Genomic DNA, 22,201 nt, shown 5'->3' with positions numbered 1-22,201 from the left:
TTAGCTAATAGCATGAGAGGGGAATTTCCACCAAATTTTAACAACTAATAGCTATTGTATACGGTTTACCCCCTCCATTGGAAGGAGTTTTTTCAAAATAGGAGTGTAAATTTCACACATTATACGCTTTACACTCTCCATTGGAGATGCCCTTAGAACAATATTAATTTGTATCGAGATACCCTCCCGGCCTCCCCACATGCATTGCAAATTTGCAATAAGAATTATGAATATACTCTTTGATTTACATGTTGCATGTTTTAGCATTCGGCTTAACTTAATTCATGGACAAGACCATAAAGTGAAAACATTTTGTGATGGCTATGCCATCTCATTTTTTTTTTTGGGTAAATGCCATCTCATTTCACATACCCATAAACTTCAATGGAAAATTGGAAACCGTAAGGAATTTTGTAACTGTGTATTGTCTCAATTTAACCAGCAATTGCAAGACGGCAAAATATAAATCTCAAGAACAGACGAACAGTTTAGATTGAAAATTGGAAAAATGTATATGGTGCACAACAACCATGTTCCCTTATAGGCTCATCATTTATCTGGTATATTAGGCATCAACTGACAACCTGTCATCCAATTCGTATATGTATATGTGCAATTATCTCTAAAGTTAGGGTTCGGTATCAAGACTTCTTCCTCTATAATTTGATCATCAAATTTCTTTAGTTGTTGGGCAAACTCCTCAATATTCAGTAAGCCGCATTCTTCCCCACCATCATCACTTTCCGTGTCTTCTTCCATCTTTACTACAGGCCCATTTGGGATTAAATCCAAAGCTTTTATTTCTAAAATAGCATCAAGTTTAATGTCATCTTCCACTTGTGGCTTCGAAACGCGTGGTTCTGTTTTCCGCGGCTTACCACCAGCATCGCTCATGCCATCCAATCTTGCGCAATTTTTTGGCATACCACCAGCAGTGGTCATATCATTATTTACCTCCTCTAGATTATTTGTCTCTAGTTTCTTTTTCGATTCCATTTTTGGAACTCTTTTGATCTTACACACCACAAGTTCCTTATCCTACAACATAGAAACTGGGGTTAATGGATATATCATATGTAGTTTATCATATGTATTCTTCAAGTTCTTAACATTGGTTTATAAACATAATTAAGAAAATAAAAATAAAAGACAAAGTAACAGCACCAATCAGGCAGGACATGCAAGAGTGGACAGTCAGAGTTCTTATGGCCACCCATAATATGAGGATATATAAATCTAACTGGTCCAAATCGTTGTTGCTCCATGCTTCCGTCTGAAGCATCTTATAAAAGAATGCTAGCAGGCAACACAGTTGTGAGTTGTATACATGTTATCTATTTGTAATCTATACTTCTGAATCTGTGCAACTCACGAAGTGCATTGCTCGCTTAGGATTCCTTTCTCGATCATGTTATTCTTCTGATATCCATAACCAATGTACAATAATAACATTAACAGAAATATTGGTAATGACATTATTAGTTTATAGATTAATAAATAATACTAACAGAGTACGCATGAGATAACGAACGAAACTAGCTAGCCATAGGAAAGTGAAAGTGAACTTACATCTTGCATGTCCTTGGTTAATCTGTATTCATGCATGACCCATCTTTCTTCCGTCAATGACTTTTTACCTCTGAGCGGTTTATACTTGAAACTTCTTCTGAATCCCAAAGGAGGACCTTCTTTATCCTGCTTATCCTTAATAATTATATCTGTAACATCTCCGTACCAGCATCCACAACCAGCTATCCGGTTTTTCCTTCGGCTCTTTCTATGTTTTAGAATCATGTTTGTGAAAAATAAAAGTGTGTCTTCAGATTTGTCTCCGAATATCACCCATGGTTCTTTTCCTTCCCCATAAATTTCTTGTTCGATGATGAAAGGGGCATGCTGCTCTCCATTGACTTTGTTACGAAGATGACTGATAAGCTCATGATCAGTGATCTTCGTTTTTTTCGTTTTTGTCATATTAACACCTAATTGTTTGGAGTTTGTATTTGGCGTTTGTATTTAAAGGAGAGTAAAATAGAAGGAGATAGAGCAATTAGAAGAAGATGTATCTTCATAGTGCTTGGATTCCTAATTCAAGTTTTGCTAGATTTCTAATTAGAAGTTGAGTTCTGATGAAAGTGAGAGTAGAAAAAGAGTATTTCCCGTATAAGTATAATAATAGAAGTGAGTTCGAAAGGAATTAGAAGGCGAGACGCACGATAAATGAGGAGAAAAAAACTGCGAAATTAAAACACTTCCCAAAACCTCTTTCTCCCACCACCGAAACCTTTTCTTCTCCGCTCACTCATTCACTCATGGAAATCAACAATATTTCTTTAACTTTCAAATTAGAAAAATCCCAGCAACAATAGTTCTTGAAGCTTCAAGCAATCAAACAACCTCAGGCAACGTGGTTGATATTTCAAAGCTAACACCGACATATTGTAAGTTCTTGCATCCTCTTTCTTCCTTGCTCTTACAATTTTATTTTTTTCTTTGCTCATTAGTTTTGGGATCTCTGTTTTTGACGCCAACTGGCTTTAAATAAATAATTGGGGTTTATCCCATCCATTGGATAGTTGATTTCTCTAATTAGTGGATACGGTTAGATGATGGCAATTAGGTTACATTATGTTCAACAAGATTATTGAATAACATCATGTTTCATTAAGTTATTTTCTGCTCATTCAATTAGTTTTTTCATGAAAAATGACTACACCAAGGTAGTTTCTCTATACCCAGTAAATTGGTTGAGTAGTTCATATTTTTTTTTTATCATTTTTCAGCTTATGGGTTCTTTTTTTGACCCAAATGCCTATCTGTGAGACCTTCTCTTTGTAAGTTGTAATTACATACAAAGATGACTTTGTACAAGTGAGGATAACATAATACAATATTGAGGGCCTCCTAACTTTTGGTAAGTATTGGGTGTCTTAACAGTTGCATTGATGTTTTTGCCACCATCACCATGATAAACTTGAAGATTGTTTGAAAAGCTTAGAAATGGTGGCTCAAATCGTGGGGATAAAACGACAATTGAAATATATAGTTAAGCTTAGGAAAAAGGGTTGGATGCAGAACTTGCATTGCCACAGGCCTCTTTGAATAAACAAGACGAGTGTATAACGCGTTTATTTTTTCATTTGGAGTTAATACAAATATGGCGAGGTATTTGTATGTAAAGTTATACCAGTTTTGGTGCTTTCCCGTGGGTTAATGTGTAAGTTGCGACTGTAGTTGCTCTGGCGGATGGTAAATAGGTGCTCCTTAAGGGTTCATATAGATACTTATTTGGAGAATAAACTGGGTAAGCAATATATAGTACTCGATCTTTAGACATAATAATCCGATTATTTTAGATAATAGAGAAAAAATTAGTTAAGAGAAGACAGAACCGATTGTCGAATCCGATTATTGACAATCAAAGACTTCTTGCCTTAGGTGATCCAAGAAGGATAGAAACAGTGAAGTACATTGGAGCAGTAAAAAGGTAAACTGTAATTTGGGTTGGTGTTGATTGGGACAGTGGCAAATATATGTACCATGAAACTAATATCTACTTAAACTAATATTAAGCAAAATTTTCTTATTTCGAACTTGATAGTTAGAAGTATCTGAGGCATATCACAAGTGCAACAATGGTCTTACAAAGGATATGGGGAACTTAATATTTAATTTGTACACTAGACTTGATGAGGATTGGACAAAAGATCAAATCATGGTCAACAAACTCTAGCCAGATACATTTCCTTTTTAACCTTAGTATATTCATGTGATGTGGTGTTAGGCTATTTCATTCTCATGCATTCAAAATAGAGTAGATTTAATGTTCATTCATGGTTATCTCAAGCTACATTTATACAATTATACATTTCCTGGACTTGCTTATATGTTTTTACTTTTTAATGAAGCATTTCATTGGACGAGCTGGTATTGTATAAAGCTTATGTAACTCAACAATAGTGACTGTTCAGTTGTTATTCTTATATACAGTTATGATATTTTTCTTATCTTCAATTAGATCCTCATTATTCCCCGATTAATTCCAATTACTATGACTCATCGCTATGTGCACCTAGACCGATTAGCTATTGATTAACGCTTAAACTACATAGATTAGAAACCAAGTGGTGACTGTCAATGGGAACAATTTATATGAGTAAAAGTTATCATCCAACTTTGTCTCTCATTACTGCAATGTGTTGTCCAATAAATTGTTACTAATACGTTATTTATTTAACAGCAAGTATGACTTTTATAGAAAGAGCCAAGTAAATTGATCTGGAAGATGTGAAGTCATGCTATCTCTTTCTTATTGAAAAGGTGAGTTGCACTCACTATCAATTGTGCTTATGTTATTCTTTATTCTTTCTAATTGTATAATCTATTGATTAATCTTACGTAATTTTTTTTATTGTGTGTGAACTATTTGTGTAATGAACATTTTGTTCCTGCATGCATATATGTTGGTTAGGAGAACCTGTTGGTACAAAATGTATGTAATTTTGGAAGATTCAATGGGATTTAGGAATGAAGTCTGAACGAAAAAAATAATGAGGGGGTTTTGATGTATTTGCTTCCATTCCTTATATATATATACTCCCTTTTCTAGCTCATTGGGGCTGTCCACGTCAGCAGGGGTATTACAAAAAATCAGGATAACTAAAAATAAGAAGTTTTTGTACATTGGTTTCTTTCGCAGTTACATTTCTTCTTTTTGGAAACAAAATATTTGCAGATATATTGAATCCTTCTTTTGACAATCGCACCAAGGATTTCATTCTCAACATCCAATCCTTCAAACTTTAAACTTCAGGCCAAAGGATACATATTCTTCTATTCTTTTTCTGTCTATCAAAAATCTGTTGAAAGGTCGTTTTTGTTCTTTAACTATCAAAAATTTAAAAATGTACGTGGATTAATTGATTCTCTATCTCAATTAATCCAGTTCGCTGGTTCATGCGGGAACCAGCGGGAAAATAATGGTTCGATTGCTTAAAAACGTACGTGAATAAACCAGTTCGCTGGTTCATGCGGGAAAATAATGGTTCGATTGCTTGGAACCTTGGGATATATGGGGCTCTCTGTGACAGGGACATTGCTAGTGTGGCTGCTCTTATAGGGAAGTTGGAACTCATTCCTAATGTGAGACCGGATAGAGATAAAAGACTGTGGCTCATCGACAAGAAGGGAATTTTTTCTTGTAGATCATTTTATTCCATCCTTCATTCAACGCTTCAATGTCCAGGTATGAGAGTGCTGCATGATTTCCCGAGTCATACTATATAGTGTTCTAAAGTCCCTTTGAAAGTTGCTTTCTTTGTATGGTGTGCATCTCTAAACAAGATTCTGACTGTGGATAATCTTAGGAAAAGGCGTATTAAAGAGATGCTTATTAATTTCTGCCCTCTGTGTTTGAGGGATGGTGAGTCGGTCGATCCATATCCTTCTTAGCCGTCCTTTTTCTTGGAGTATTTGGTGTTTCTTTGTCTCGGAATCAGGAGTTTCGTGGGTATGCCCTAAGTCAGTGAAGGCTTTACTAGTATCATGGCACTTGGATGTCTATTCTCGTAAAAAGGGGCGCCAGTATGGAATATGCTACCTTTGCTATCTTATGGGGGCTATGGCTAGAGAGGAATAACCGCATTTTTGGGGGGTGTCTTTGCCTAGGGAGAAGGTGGTGTTGACAATCAAGGCGCTTACGTTGCTTCCTTGCACATTTATGAGGAGTTCCGGATGGTACCTTTTGAGAGTTATGTCTGTAGATGGGAGTCCATTATGCTATGAGGACTCCCATAGAGGTTTTTTGTTTTTCGTTTTGTTTTTTTCTTTGGCTTCTTTCCTCTTTGGTTCTTTTCACCGTTCATGTTGTACGCATAAGGATATCTCATCCTTTTCTATTTTATTTTTAATATATACACCTTTACCGAGCAAAAAAAAAATTTTTTGATTCTCTATCTCAGTTCATCATCATCATCTTGATCAAAGAAAGTACTCCTTTAAGATCCATCAATTTTTCTTGATTTTTGAATAAATTCTCTATGTTTTTGTCTTAGGTCTTCAATTAGTTTCAATTCAATCAGTTCAATTAGTATTACTTTTCGTTGTATCATAGTAGAAAAATACAATATGAGATCAATCCTCCCCAAAAAAAAAAAAAAAAAAAAAAAAGTGAAAATTGCGTAGGTTTGTACCTTTCCAATTTAATTGGTAGACGTTCAAGCCATGTATCTTTGAACTTCAACTAAGTGCTTCCCATCCATGCCTTGCAATTCACTGTTACAAAAGAGAAGGTTAACTGTTGTTTTCTTTTATTGCTATTAATTTATTCCTTTTAGATGTTATTTTGTTTTGTTGTAAGTGCATTATTTAAATGAATTAAATTGAGTATTTTGCATTGCCTAATTAACGCCATCTGAAATTTTGGTTGAAGAAGGTGACCTTTTCATATCTCCACAAATCAAGTATGTAAAAATAAAATAAAATAAAGTTCTTCCCATTTTGAGTTACATACTTACATGTACTTTATCCTTTATTGGTTACAAAAAATTAATCTAATTAGCTATTTCATAATTGCCAATCATGAATCGGTGATCTTGATGGGTGGTATTTCTCAGAATATTAAAAGTTAAGAATGATCTTCTCATCTCATGGCTCACACAATCTCTACGAATCAGGTATCTATATTTTTTTTTTCATTTCCGTTGGTAGATTTATATGAATTAGATATTTACAATTGCGCAAGGATGCCTTGGGTATAATTATAAATGACATTAGTATTTTAAAGTTGATTGCAATATCTTTTTGACATTCAACAGTTGATACGACCTAAAATACGTAGGGAAATAGCTTGATCCAAATATCACTACTACGTTAGCAAATTAGCTGAAAAAGCCTGGCCTTCAAGAAAATGAATTGCTACTTTGATCGAAGTTTTGCAACCAACATGAGCTAATTAAGCCTTGAACCTAAACCCCAAAGTGTGTGGCCTACTGAGCTTAGGAGAAAGGGTTGGGTGCAGAACTTGCATTGCCACAGGCCTCTTTGAATAAACAAGACGAGTGTATAATGCGAATATTTTTTCATTTGGAGTTAATATAGATATGGCGAGGTATATGTATGTAAAGTTATACCAGTTTTGGTGCTTTCTCGTGGGTTAATGTGTAAGTTGCAACTGTAGTTGCTCTAGCGGATGGTATATAGGTACTCCTTAAGGGTTTATATTTCCTAATCTATACACTTCAATATAATTAGAAGTTTTAAACTCTACAAACTATGAACGTTTCAGGCGAGGGACTCCCTTCTCTGAACGTTTTATAATTGAGATTACAGAAAAGAAATCAGACTACAAATAGGAGAGAAAAATGGAAGTTTACGTAGTAACCAAAAATTGGAAACCCTCGGTCTCTCAAATATATTCCCTTCATGAGATAAAACCCCAAAACTTCTCCAAACAATTAACTCTACATCACCCATCACGTCCACAACAACAACCATAACAACGACAGAGAAAACAGAATCATTCTTTTTATCTTCTCCAAAGAATCTTCCAAGGATAATTTTGGTAGAGAAAAAAAGGGTAAAAATCCATTCTTTTTTGGCGTTTCCAATCCCAATTCTTATGTTTCAATTATTATAATTGGGAATTTTTGTTTCTTTCAGACAAACTGGTAGACAAACTGGTCTGCAAAATTGAATCAATGTATGCTTGATGCAAGGCGTGAACAGTGGCTTTCTCAGGGTACTTTTAACATTTTTATATCTTAAGGCAGATTGATTGTCCATTCAAGGCAGGTATCCCTTAAAAGAAATTCCCCAAGTGTTTCTATATCTGATTTTTGAAAAACACTAAAAGTAGAATAAGTTTTTATTTTGAAAAAGAGTATGGAGAAGAACATTTTAGTTTGTAACATATAAGTGTTAATGGCAAGCAATGCAATTAGTCTGATAATATGCAATTATGTTTGTTGAGTTTCTAGCTACCCAGAAAGACATCCATTTAGAATATTTTATCCAGTAAAGGTTTAAGTTTGTTTTAAACTAGGGTATGCCCGTGCCTACGACCCGTGAGACCTCAACATGCCTGCCGCGTTATCCCGACAACTCGTTGTGCCTTCGTGCAAGGCGTACGCGTGCCGAAACGCGTGTCTTCGGCACGAAACAACACGTCGTGCCTTCGGCGCAAGGCCAGCCGCGCTTTCGGCACGAAACAACTTGTCACGCCTTCGGCGCAAGGTGTATGTGCGTCTTCGGCGCGAAACTACTCGTCGCGGCGCAAGGCCAGCCCAGTTGCCCATTATCCATAAGCTCAATAACATCAATTGGGTCAGCCAATTGTGCAGTACCATGTCAAATTTGGAGGCCCAACAGTTTATAAGCCCAGCCTTTTGGCTGATTTTTGGATGCCTACCCCCACTATTACAAATTTTTTTTTAATTGAGCCCATGCTCATGGTTCCAAGCCCTTAAAATATTCAACCCATAAAAATTTTGTCCAATGTTGACTTTTTTGTGTGGGGGTGGGTGAGGTGAGAAAAACTCTTTAACTCACCCCATAAAAGCTTTTTAATTCGCCCTCCATGAGTTTTGAGTGGCTATGGTTAGGGGGTGTGTCGACCACGTCTCACCTTATGACGTGGAATCTGTCCTCCCACTCCTCTCTGTTTTGTTAGATAGATTTCTTTCTGTTTCGATTGTTAGAAGAGAAGTGTTTGACTGCTGGAGGAATTTGTATCTGATAATAGATGATACTCATGTTCTTCTCGCTGCCCATATCACTTGCAATGATGGTCGAAGTGACCAATGTATAGTATGAGATGAATTGCAAGTGAGTTACTCTTAACATGTTGTTTTACTTTCATTTTAACTCTTTCTTTTTCAATTTGATTAGAGTGCTATACTTTTGATAGATCGAGTTTCCTTGATACTTGCTATGGAGTGAAGATGTGTTAATAACAAAAGCTATATACAATTTCCTAATGGCAGACTTGCTAATGCATTTTACTTCTTAATGTAATTGTTCAAAAAGAAGCTTTATAGAGAGTTATGTATATAGGCAGTGGAGTAAACAATGCATTAGCCTGCCATAGGATGAAGAAAAGTCGTTAGTACATTCACTAGCTACGGTGAAAACTCAACTCTTGGGATCTCTTTTGGGTTCAAATTGTTCTACAAGGAAACTCCTAGGCATTTCTAGTATTGGGGTAGGACAACTACAAGGGAAGTGTTCATTTAGGATCAGTGAGTCACCAGATATGAATGATACGGTAGTTATTTTTGAAAAGTAATAAGAAGAACTTTGTCTGATTTCACCTCTTTCCTTATCCAAAGCTTGATTATGCAAGTTTGGGTTGGAGGAGTGGTTGAAGGCCATTGGTCATGGACTAGCCATGTCAAGGGAAACACCTTAAAACACCCTAAACCCCTCATGGCCTCATTTTTTACCAACTACGTTAGAATTGAAGCCAAGACTATTCAAAGCCCAACATACAAGTAGTCAACCTGAATAGTTGAGCTGAGATCTCTATATAGTCATAGATGTAAATGTATAACACCTCCCTAATTCTTATTGAACAAATTGAAGATAGAAATTATATTGTTCGTTTTTCACACAAAGAAAGTATATGCTTCCTTCATTGAAGAATCTATCGTAAAATAACCTCTCAAGCAACTTGGTTTACATACAAGCTATTATAGGCAACAAATACGTTTTTTAGTTAGGGATCTACTTTAGTGTGTGGCACACTACCTGATTGTTTACAATTCTATAGATGCTTAGGACTCTTAGAAGCTTCTTTCTCAAAAGATAACATCTATATAATTTGTTATCAAATTTTCGTAATGAAAAAATAAGTGTTTTTTCTATGCTTACTCTTTTGTTCTTGATATGACACTGGTATATATATTTGGTTTGTCTAACTATATAGTCATTGTTGCATTGTGTATAATAGGATTGACTCTTGCTCATTTATGGATTTGGATTTTAGCACTAGTGCACCAGCAACTTTGCAGGTTAGTGCTTGGCCTCTCTTCCTCTAACACAAAGGGAATGAATCCATAACAACTCTCCACTCAAAGGTTTTTCTTCACGTAAGATTTGGAATAAATTTGCACATTTTCCTAAGTTGTACATATACTCTAGGATCACCCAAGAAAAACAAATTGGGGCCCGCTATGGTTCCTGTCTAAGATTCACAATTTCAGAGAACTATCATTAGATACCTATGTATAACTTAGCACATTGCTATATTATGGAACTGGGATAACTTACTCCAGAGGTTGCACCTTATATATAATTTATGTACTATATTACCACAAAATTTATTAGATGTGATGAAGTTGTTGTAGTGTAGTGGTCATCATGCTTGCTTTACTCGCAAGATGTCCCCAGTTCAAACCATGTATTTAACTTTTTTTTTATATAGGTGTACAGAAGGAAAGAATGCTTCCTTATGATATGTATTTAGCAGTGAATCATAGTGTTATGGAGATTGCATGTTTGAGACTTTGAATCTAATGTGATCCAGGAGAATCAAAGCTCATTCAAAATTTTGTTGAAGATCACACATTCACTAGCTAATAGGTCATTCAATATGCCTATATTAAATGTATAACCGGCATGTTTTTTTTTTCGGGTCTAATATGATATGCCTAATTGGGTCTGTTTTGATCGCCTTAATAATTATAATCAATGTGCATAATCAATCTTATTTTGTTCATTGCAGTTTACACGGTATGAGAAGCTGTGATGTACACAATGTTCCAATATTTACAAGCTAAAGATAACTGAAATCATGTCCATCAGTTGCATTCAAAGTACTAATTTTATATGGTTTTAAATTAGACGTCCACCTAAAAATTTAATTCGGACAAGCAGGTATTGCATAAAGCGCTTAAGAGCCACATTTTTTTGTATTTGAGAAAGTTGAATAATGATGTAGTCAACTCTGCGTTTTTGTGAGTAATGATATAGTTAACTACGCACCATTAGATGTTATTATTAGATTTCTTTCTTAGGGTTGTTTAGAGAAAATGTTTTACTATGCAAATGCCTATAGGAACTAGGTCTTTCAACCGCGTTCGACCATTAAAGTGGTATATCCTTTGAACTCACCTAATTTCGTTATGCACATTTTATTTTATTTTTGTACACCCAGGGAATCAAGCTGCATATCAAAGACTTCTGAAGATGTTAATCTCTTGCCAACATCACTACTAAGTCAGCAATCTTGCAAGGTTTTTCTTTTCATTCTACTTCAATTTTCATTTTGTTTTGGACTCTAACCTATACATCTATGTATATATGTAGTATTTTTTTCACAAAGATGTAGATGGTTACGTTCCCATTGCACATTTCTTAATTCCTAGGTATGATCCTCTCTAACGACTGTATCATGAGGAAATTATTGTCAAATTTTTGGCATTGAATATCAAGTTCCATTGACTTTAAAATTAGATTTTGGGGTTGTCTTGTAATGGATATGAGTTGCCTATGCAAAAAGTATCACTACACCAAATTGGCCAAAAAACGACAGGTGCATTCAGGCATAAACGACGGTTAATAACCCTTGTAATAAAACTTGAGCCCATAGCCGTCATTGTCTACCTCAATAGCCGTCGTCCTTTTATATTAGAATTTGGAGCTTTCACAGGCTCATTCCCGCTCTACTATTTCGCGAAAAATTAGACTTCCGCGCTAAATTTCGGTTGGGTAAATAAGAAAAACATTATTTTGAGAATCCTAAAATGTAGCAAAGAGAGAGAATACGCCTTCATCAAAACAAAACAGATAGTGACTACTTCTCTTCCGGCTCATTCTTAAACAAAGTGTGAGAAAAATAGATAGTGAGGCTCGTTCTGAAATCTCGATTGTTGTTTTCATCTCATTCTGTCGCCATCAACAGCTTAGTTTCAAGTAATCATGTACTCTCATTTGCGACAGTTAACACTTTTTTTTTTTTTTTTTGTATAAATTCTTCATATTTCAATTATTCTATTTGTTTTCCCATCAGTTTTTCGGTTTCGATTTTGGGGGTTTTGGTGGAATGTGTTTAGCTTGATCATCCAATTAGCAAGTACTACATATTTTGATCTCAATTCCTTGATTAATATCTGTTATTAGTCGAAAAATTGAATTTGTTGCTGTTATATTAGGCCAATTGCAATTTGTTTTTTAAAAGGTTGAATTTTTCCTCAAAGATTACAAATTTAATGTTTAATTCACTGTAAAAATTCAGTTGGGTTGCTCAAACAAAATTTTCAACGGTAGTAACGCATACAACTAGGATACCTTTCAACGCCCTCTTAAGTTAATCCTCTTAAGTTAATTTTTAAGGAGTTAGATACTTGGATGTAGAGACTTGAGCTGTTCATACACGTTTGTGATGCCAAAATCTATTATCTTTCTTCGACTTGGATGTCATCAACTGTTGCCACATTTTGGGATGTAATCTTATGCTTTAGACTTTGATATATTTGAGAGTTCATTGACTCGTGCACCTTTGTTAGTCTCGAACTTTTGGGGACTATGTTTTTTGATCATGTACGTGGTAGTCGAATTGTTAAGCTTTTTGATGATGATCTATTTATCTTGCACTGTATTGTAGTTTACTTGCAGTAAATTTCTTTAGACATTCCGATGTTAAGCTATTTATTTTGCATTGCATCTTTTGACATTCATGAATACACGTGTAATCTTATTTTCTGTTGGGTTAACTAGATTTTTCTTCCACTATTGATAATCACTTTTCACTTGTACATAAATGTGACTGCCTACAAAATGCATTGGCCATGAAAAACGCATTGGCAACTAGTAATAGTGTGACCTATCGGATAACAACTTAGAAAGATGTTATTCTAGTGAGTCTTGTAGCATATATGGTTTGTGAGAGTACTGTATGAATCATTGTTGATAAACATATTGTTAAGGATAGAATGTTGATTACTGAAAGCTATTAATGATTAAGGGCTTTGGTTATACGTGGTTTAGCCAATTTGGGTTTAATTGCGTGCTTGATTTGTATGGTTTTAGTGTTTGTTTTCATATTTGTAGGAATGGGTTTTGTCGAAACTAGTTTTTCGGGTTTTATGCATGTTTAGTAGCTTGGTGGGGTTGATATGATATGATAATATTATTAGTAAACATATTCTCTTGAAAGAGATGATTGGTATAAAACTTGGTTTTTTTAGAGAAATAAAATTCCAGCAATTAAACACCCCTTTTAGTTTTGGGCCATTTCTTGTGATTGTTTCTTTTACTCTCGTTAAGATGGAATGCTATGCTTATGAAACTTTGTGTTTACCAACTATGTTATTGATGGGAAGAATGAATCACAGTCCTTTTAGCAAGCTCGCTTTTGCTTGCTGGAAATATTTGTTTCCACAGTAGGTCTTTTTTGTTAGGGTATTTTATCTGAAAAACAAACTGTTTGCTTTTAAGAAATAGTAGCTTTGAAGATGGTTTTTCCAAAAAGAGAAGGCAACAAGCATTTATTTGTAAGCACAACTTTTAATGGTCAGACATATTGACAATGTAACCTACCCACAATTTTTATGTGTACCCCAATTCTTTCAAGTTTGACGCACACCGGATGCTAGTATTGTTGAGCACTAAGTTAAGCATTCACAAATGTAGTAATAATTGTGATCTCAAGTAGTTTTTTTTTCCCCTTAGATAACATTCCTATATAGAGGAACTACTTAGGACTTCAGTCATGTGATTGGTCCTGTTTTACATGAGAAGGAAATTGATGGGGGTGCTTTATATGAAATTTATAAAGGATGAGTTGAACTCACTTTTAATTATTTTTGGTATTTAGTATCAAATCTTTGGTTTTCAATTTTTCTATTTGTTTTCCTATTAGTTATGCAGTTTCGATTTTGGGGGTTTTGGTGCATTTATACGTTTTACTCGGTCATCTAATTAACAGGTATTTTCGATTTATTTTGGTCTTAATTCTTTGATTAATGGCTGTTATTAGGGAAAAAAAAAGTTAAATCTATTACTGTTATTTCACTTTCATCTTTATCTTATCCAGTATGTAAATGAACTTGAATATTAGAGTTATTGGTGATGAATGTTCTATAGTTGCTTCAATCTTGTTTAAATTGTTTTTGGTGGATCTTTATCGGTAAAGTAATGCATTAATTATCTGATCCACTACTATTGTTGGTGCGGTAGTGATTTGGGGTAATTAAGCGAGTGAGATTGACAAACTGTTGATCCTTGCTCTGTATACATAAGTCTAGTTGATGTCTTGGTGTCTATTTACTGATTTGAGCAGTTGTTTACAACTGGAAAATCTTGTTATCCTCATATATTGAGGTCTTTCGATCATATAACGTTCTAGTGATTGATAGTATTTTGAATTATGATTGATATACCATTAAATTTTGGGGTTAATTAGACTAAACCCCCCAAAGTATGTATCCGTTTAAATTAAACCCCCTATTGTTTAAATCATTAGACTTTAATATCCATTATGGTTGTTATTTCACTTAATTCCCAAACTACCCTTATTATATTTGACATTTCCATCTTCCCTAGTCACTCGTCCTCCCCAATGGCCCAACCTCAACTTGATTCCACAATACAATCCATCACAACCCAAATCCCATAACCCCAACAACAATAATGTCGTACCAAACCTTAAGTAAACCCAATGATACTCAATTTCAACCTCTAAATACTCAATTCCTCTGATTATTAGTCCAAAACAAATTGGATTGAGCGAGTTTTGATTAAAAATTAAAATCTTATGTTCCAAGAGAGCTTAAAGGGGACAATATAGTTTGAACAATTTACCAAATAGGTATTGTTTCAAATTCTTGGTACTCGAGTTATAAGAGTTATAATTTTGTATAAATATGGTGGTAATGTTAGCAAAAATGTAGGAGAGTGATCCAGGAAAAAGAATAATAGGGGTAGTTCTGGAATTAAGTGAAACATCAAACAATAGGGGGTTTATTCTAAACTGGTACATATTTTGGGGGGTTTAATTTAAACTGGTACATATTTTGGGGGGTTTAGTCTAATTAACCCTAAATTTTGTCTTGGTATTTAGCAATTGCTAGCTTGAACTTGTGCTTATTGCTAATATTATATTTAGTTCTCATTCTTTTGTATAGTTGGAATGTCTTCAGTACCCCCAAGCAGGGCATGGATGAAAGCACCTCAAACTTCTACGGAATATCTTGAGGGTGTCATATCGTTCCTCATATTTGCTCAAAACAAACTGGGAAACGATGGATGGTACTGCTGTCCATGTGTAGCATGTCGTAATGTTAATGGGAAAAAGACTATATGAAGTCAGTGACCATCTAATCCGTCTTGGTATTGATGAGACATACACAACGTTGACTTTTCATGGTGAACCATTGCCCTTCTTCAAGTGCAGCCCCTAGGATGGTCGATTTGGTTAACGATGCCCATATAGATCCCGAGTCATTAGATGATTGTATGAATGAACTTCGAGGTGGATGTGACGCACAAAATGAAGAAGATATACATGGTGATGATTACTACAAAAAATTGAAGGAAGATGCAGTATATACCCTTCGTGTGAAGATGGATTGACGAAACTTTCCGTGACAGTTGAGTTGATGAGTATGAAAGCTAGAAATAGATGGTCGGACAATAGTTTCACGGAGTTGCTCCAAATGTTAAAAGCTATTTTGCCAAAGGAGAGCACTATACCTATTGACACCTATAATGTGAAAACACTGATCAAATCTTTGGGAATGGACTATGAGGTGATCCACGCATGTCGTAATGATTGCATTCTATACTGGAAATAGCATGCAACTAGGGAGTTTTGTCCAGTGTGTAAGGCAAGCAAATGGAAGTTAATTGTTCTTAGGAATAAAGGGAACAAAATTCCGTGGAAGGTGCTAAGGTACTTCCCATTAACACCAAGGCTGAAGAGATTATACACAATACCGTGGATTGCAGAGAAAATGAGGTGGCATGCTAATTCAGTTGGAGATGAGGATTACATGTGCCATCCTGCTGATTCTTCTGCTTGGAAATCAGTTAATCGTAAGTGACCTGAATTTTCAAGTGAGCCATGCAATGTCCGGCTAGGACTAGCTATAGACGGATTTAATCCTTTTGGAATGAATAGCAATTCTTATAGTTGCTGGTCTGTCATGATGGTTCCCTATAATCTTCCTCCCTCCCTTTTATTCTGATTAGTTTTTAAATAGCTTAACTTGCTTGTAGTTCGATAGTTCCTTCTTTGTAAATAAACACTCTTTATTTATGGTCGGATTCAGTGTTAAGTGCAGAATTCATATGGCTTAGTAGAGGTTTGAAATCCCGAGCACGATTCTCATGATTTTATCAGTTCCTTATGGTCTATGTGGTGTTTTTCAGTTTTACTTATATTACCTCTGACGTGATTGATTCTTTTGATGTTAACTGCCGATTAGGTTGGATTTAGTTTATAATATTTCCATGGTTTTCAAAAGTTTGCTTTCTTCGTAACTGAGTGGTTCTTAGTTCTGATTTTTTTTCCCTATCTAATTGCAGGCAAGCAAAAAGATTGCCGATGCTAAGCTTGCAAAAGATTTCCAAACAGTTGTTTCAGAAGGCTCAACGTCTTGCAACTGAGTGGGAAACAACATATTCTGTGTCCCAAGTACTTCCCCCTTGCAGGTATTTTTTCTCAAAGCGAAGGTTGACTGTATAGTTTGAACTTTATAGCACCTTGCTGTCGGGTGATAGCCCTGTTATATCTTTCTTAGGTTGTGGCTTCTACTGACCCTAATCATAGCTCTTGGGTCTTGCTCATGACTGCTACATGTATTGGCTTGTGCAAGTATAGGCTAGGCGCATAAGGAAATGATTGGGATTACACTAGTATAGGCTGGGGAGTACTTGTGTCCCGCGGCAGAGCTTTGATGATTACTAATTGAGCTCTCTTGTTGATAAGAGAAAAAGAGCACTTGAACTAAAACCAACAAAAAGAAAATGATAAACTCAATTTTGGTAAGCACCTAGTAAATGAGCTTTCTGTACTGATTTTTCCTGTTTCAGTAAAGCTACTTTTTTGTCTAATGAGGAGATAGATGTCATTGAATTTTATCACCCTGTGCTTTCCCCTTGTTTTCCATCAATGAGCCTTACACTTTCTTAAATGGATGCATTTTGCAGTAATGCTTACCCACTTACTCCTAAAGACAGAACACCCCTACTAATTTTTCCTACCTTCCATGTGTACTTGCAGTCTCTATTTTGACTCATTGTCTTTTGTAAAATTCATCCAACATTTTGCTTTACTATATTCGATCATTGTGATGTCTGGATTGAGCAAATATGCATATTAGTTGTGGCGTAAGGAAATGGAAGTCTCCAATGAGAACTATCTCCTCTTTGATCTATCTCTCAAGAGTGGCTTTTATCTCCTTTTACCACCATAAAGTTTGTACCTTCTTTGCATACAGTAAAGATATAGACCCTTCCCCACCTTGGAGCTACAGAGGTGACTTGGTATTTACTGTTAAAACTGAGATATTTATTGCCTTACTGGTATTTGAATAAATCTACATTATAAATTATTTGTTTCCTCAACCTTCTGATGATGAGTGATGGTATTTGCATTAAGATGGGAGGCAGGTGGGGTGAGAAAGGGGGAGACTACTTTGGTGAGGTGAAAGAACATTGGTTCGTCGCAATGTGGCACTTCCTGGGGCTCTGCACTTTTGCCTAGTCTTACTCAGGTTTTTGTATTTGGGTTTAGTAGCCTTTGCCCTTTAGGTAGGGTAGGGTGGGTCTTTTGGACCTGGAAACTTTGCCATGGATAGAGTTTGGGTGTTGATGTAATCGTCTTAAAACTCTTAATGATATCGATATAGTATATTTTAATGGTATTTTGAGTAATAATAATTAGAAGAAAAAAACTCTTCAGTTCTTCAGTAACTTGTTTTATATTACTTCCTTCCTGGCATTATTGCTCTCAAATCTCAATGCATACTTTTCTTGTTTTAGCTGATACATGCACTCTACATTTAGTTGGAAAGACACTAGATGAATGGAGATCTAATTTAAATCTGGTGTTCCCCTCTATTTGGATACATGCTAGATGTACCATGAACTCCAACATACCATGGATAAGCCGAGTCATCTATTTGTAATGTATATGTACAACTATTTTTTTTTTCTTTTCTGTTCTCTAATATACAATTTCCCTTTGTTTTCTATGTAAAGATGGATGATGAAGTTGGAATGTCGCCGGTGCTTGCTCCAAAACAGAAGGACACACCAAAAGAGGAACCGATTGACAATAGTCCATCCAAAACCTTAGCAGGATCTGTTAAGGGAACCCCATCAGCACCCAAGTCAGCAAAGGCAAAGAGAAAGTCAGGCGGTGATGACACAAAAAGTGTTAATGGCACATCTGCCAAAAAAGCTAAGACTGAGAATGTAAGTTCTAGTTTTCTGGAAGTGTATATTTTTCTATGTTACATTGACACGAATATGTGTTTGTAGACAACACGGATACAAAGTGTTTGACATGGCGAAGTATCAAAATTTGAGGTATATCACATACAATGTTTCCGTGTCGTGTCCGACTCGGACACGAGAATACGTATCCGACATGGATTATTTTTAAAATAAGGCGTGTCCACATAACATTCATATTTTTCCATGTGCGTAGTTTATATACCTAACCACGATTACAATTGCACTCGTGGAGGTCTACAGTTCCTTACAGGATATGTTTTGGTTCTAATAGCAAAACAAAGAATTTTTAAACAACTGATAACTAAAGATTGGTGTGGCCTTGGGACATGTGGTTAATAGTTTAGCGGTGTGGCCTTGGGACATGAAGGTTTACAGTCTGGCGCTAAGGATTTTGCCTCATTTTAACTTTGAACGGCTTAAGTTGCACTGGCATTCAAAACTTACGTCCTAAAACTCCTAATGGCCCATTAACCGTGCTTGTATCTATGCATTATGTGTATAGTCTGGAGATATTGTAATTAAGTACTTTCTTATTATTATAGGTGAACTATGTAAAATGGCAAATTAGGGGGTTGAAATACAATGGATCCATAAGCTCGAAATGGAAGAGCACTCAAATAATTGAGAGGTTGATGGTTCAAATCTATCTGGATCCAATTCCTTTTTCATTCACTAATTTAATAATTTTAGTATGCATTTGAATTTTCTGATTTTATATTAACAAAAACAATAGCATTTTCTTGATGCTATAGAAGTTTAATAGCATGAAAGAAACACTATGGAATCTATTGCATTATTAATAAACGCTATACAAAACGCTATCATTTTGATAGCGTAATGATAGTGTTTTCAGACAAAACGCTATTAATTTGATAGCGTGACACAAACGTTATCTTAAAAAGCATAGCGTTTTGATGGTCATAGATAGCGTTTTGTAAATGTTATCAAGTAAAATTCATAGCGTTTTTCCTGTGCTATCTATGCACTTTTCTACAGTAGTGATGGCCTAAAGCCTTTACTAATGTAATCTAAACTACTTTCTTAAGTTATATGAAAGACTTGGTTGTGTACAAAGTTGTAGGATAGGATTTGTTCAAGTTGTTGGATGGGATTTTTTTGTTAAAGTTTCAAGTATCCAATGAAAATATTTTGCTTTGATTCAGGTCTTGTTCTTGTTTTATATTTTGTTATTGTTCTTAAGTTATAGCTAGCTTTACAGGAATATATTTTGTTTCTATCAGGTACAACAAAAAAGAAAACAAAAGATGCTAAATAAATAAATGATAGCAAGAACCATTGAAATATTTCTCCCATAAACAACGGCTTGAGTTTGTTGTTCCATTCTAAATATACATGGGACAAATTTAAAAGGAAACATGGGCTGACGACCCGTTGTTATTTCACAAGTGTTAAAAGCCATCGTTGTTTTTAAAACTTTACAAGTTCCCCGGGCCATCATATTTCAAAAACTACAGCGGTTTTTATGACGGTCCTAACAACGGAATATAGCACATGTTTTCTTCTTAAATAACAGCTATGGGCCGTTGTTTCTTGATTGTTTTTTTGGTAGTATGCAACAAAATTTGTTATTTTGATTGGTGTTTACCATCAGGTTTGGAGTGTTAAGGGAGAAGGTAATGCAGGTATAACATTAGTACGTTTGACTGTGACTTCCGAAACAATTGAGGGAGGTTTGGCACATACATTTTACGTATATATACCAACCCTAATTGTTTATTATATTCTTATTTGTGTACATGTTTTTCTTGGGGTTAATATCATCTTTTGTTAATGTTCAAATCTTATTTTGCTGATGAATTAACAATTGTATATTAAACTTTTCCCTTCATTTGAATCTTTATCCTATTATTTACTAATGCAACATAGAGTTTGGTAATTCACAATTTTGTGTACATGCTTAACTTTGTTTGGTTTTGCAATTTGGAATTTAAGAATTAATTTCCGTCAACTGAAGCTTAATTTTGTTCACACGGCTTGGTTAAGAAGGATGTCACAATTATTAAGACAGGTAACCGAGTAATCTCAATTGCAAAGTTGCTTGAGAAGATGGGACGCAAATCAATTGTTGTTGCGTAGCGAGTGCTAGTATTTAGACCTGTAACATTATTATATTTTGTTATGCAGAGTAGTAACCACTTTTCTACGTTGATAAATTTCATATTCTTATATTGTTGTTTCACTAATTTATGAATATTTGAAGAGTTCACAAAGTTGCTTTCTTCCAGTCAGGTGTAGATGATTGTTCTGCGCCTGCTGACACGACTTCTCTGCCTTGAATGGAGAAGATGAGTTGGACAAAACCATATTGCACAAGATCATGCAGGTCAACCACTTTGGACATGACAGAAGGATGACTGAGGATTCAAGTATGTAAATTACTGTAAAATCTATAACTTTTACCTATGTATCTTATGGTTATTGAATCTATTATCAGCTTTCTCATCTATATTTATTTGTCTCATACTTTCATAGTTTGCATTTCAAAAAGTTACTTCACATCATTAGTGCAAGTGTATTAATGCATATTAGAATGTGTTCGTACAATTATTGAGGTGAAGTTAATGATGATGTTTGTGGTGGGTTTTGTTGTTCAAGTATCATCAAAATAGAGAACTTTTAGGACTTAGACTCATATAGGCTGGATCTATACATATATAAGTTCACAATGTTTAGGTTTCTTTGTGTAGGACAAAAAATCCTTTAAGAAAAGGGAAAAGAAGGATGGGGAGGGACTTGACATTTGATAATCAAAAGAATGGAAACCAAAGTATGTAACACTAAGGACTAGGACAAGCTACACATGAAAAAGAAGAAAGAGTAACTATCCTGTATTTCTGTGAATTATTGTATATTTGAGTATTTAAACCCTCTACCTAAAAACTTGAGATGCAAACATGCTTACCACATCATGAAGAGCTAATTGGATAATCAGCTAAGACCATAGAAAAAAAAGATTTTTCTCTCATCAATTTTAAACTAATAATATGCAGGTCATTGGAAAAAAAAGGTTCTAGCTAGCCACGGTGGGCCCTGGACTAATGAATAATACTTCCTTAATCCAAATATTAAAAGTTAAATAGATTATTAGTTTATGTGCTAATAAACCATTGGAACAAATAGTCAAGATCCCACCTCTTCCAATTGTGTAATGTCAACTGATCGATATTTGAAGATCATACCAATTATTTTATGGGAACTAATCATGTTTAAAATTATATGCCAATAGATACTTTGTTCTTGGGATTGGCAAATTTCTTCCCATTGAAGAGGGCCATGATTGTACCTCTTTTAGCTTCGTTGCTATGTAAAACTTCCGCAGTGGTCTTTGCATCTCTCGCAATCTCTGAAAGTCGGTATGTCAAACATATTTTCGGGAGTCACAATCTTTTGTCGATTGGGTGTGTATGATCAAGGAACACTGGCCGAAAGTGTCCATTCTATATTCATACCTTGTCGTTTCTTCCCCTTGGTTTTACTACTATTGTGGTCTAGCTTGGGTTGATTGTTTGCGTTATTTTCTGCAGGCTACAACTTCTTTGGAGATTGAGAGTTTGCTTGAGTTAGCATGGCGGGGGGTGAAAAACACCACAACAAACTATTTCACACTTTCACCCCCGGAGGAAAAAAAGCGGACCTTGAGACCCAGGGCAATTGGGCTTTTTGGGGTTTAAGCAAACCCCGTTGGATGTGGATAGAGCTTTGGGTGTTCAATAAAGTTTTA

At 35.2% G+C, this 22,201-nt stretch overlaps 2 protein-coding genes across 20 annotated transcripts; one reads left to right on the top strand and one right to left on the bottom strand.

The window, feature by feature from the left end:
* Positions 1 to 426: 426 nt before the first annotated feature.
* LOC147479863 (NAC domain-containing protein 6-like) lies at positions 427 to 1,974 on the bottom strand. The gene is made up of 2 exons (XM_086576667.1): positions 1,570 to 1,974; positions 427 to 1,038 (listed from the first exon to the last, which is right to left on the bottom strand). Exons 1-2 carry the CDS (start codon positions 1,972 to 1,974, stop codon positions 550 to 552), a joined length of 894 nt encoding a protein of 297 aa, XP_086432793.1. The 3' UTR covers positions 427 to 549.
* Positions 1,095 to 21,833, top strand: LOC147479862 (uncharacterized). 19 transcript variants are annotated; one of them, XR_015204115.1, is made up of 15 exons: positions 1,098 to 2,441; positions 4,241 to 4,320; positions 6,615 to 6,674; positions 7,660 to 7,738; positions 8,697 to 8,823; positions 9,947 to 10,007; positions 10,721 to 10,872; positions 11,153 to 11,231; positions 13,859 to 13,924; positions 16,525 to 16,650; positions 16,740 to 16,983; positions 18,202 to 18,417; positions 19,002 to 19,094; positions 20,706 to 20,846; positions 21,707 to 21,833. XR_015204115.1 is itself a non-coding variant. In XM_086576668.1 (12 exons), the coding sequence occupies exons 9-12, from the start codon at positions 16,966 to 16,968 to the stop codon at positions 20,754 to 20,756; spliced, it is 378 nt and encodes a 125-aa protein (XP_086432794.1). In that variant the 5' UTR covers positions 1,098 to 2,441; positions 4,241 to 4,320; positions 6,615 to 6,674; positions 7,660 to 7,738; positions 8,697 to 8,823; positions 9,947 to 10,007; positions 11,153 to 11,231; positions 16,525 to 16,650; positions 16,740 to 16,965; the 3' UTR covers positions 20,757 to 21,074. The 19 variants fall into 19 exon arrangements, 1 of the variants encoding a protein (XP_086432794.1); XR_015204111.1 differs by lacking the exon at positions 10,721 to 10,872; XR_015204117.1 differs by lacking the exon at positions 13,859 to 13,924.
* Positions 21,834 to 22,201: the final 368 nt, after the last annotated feature.

The sequence above is a fragment of the Coptis chinensis genome, chromosome 8 (assembly GCF_015680905.1).
Source record: "Coptis chinensis isolate HL-2020 chromosome 8, ASM1568090v1, whole genome shotgun sequence".
Taxonomy (NCBI): Eukaryota; Viridiplantae; Streptophyta; class Magnoliopsida; order Ranunculales; family Ranunculaceae; genus Coptis; species Coptis chinensis.
This window is presented reverse-complemented; position numbering and strand designations above follow the sequence as displayed.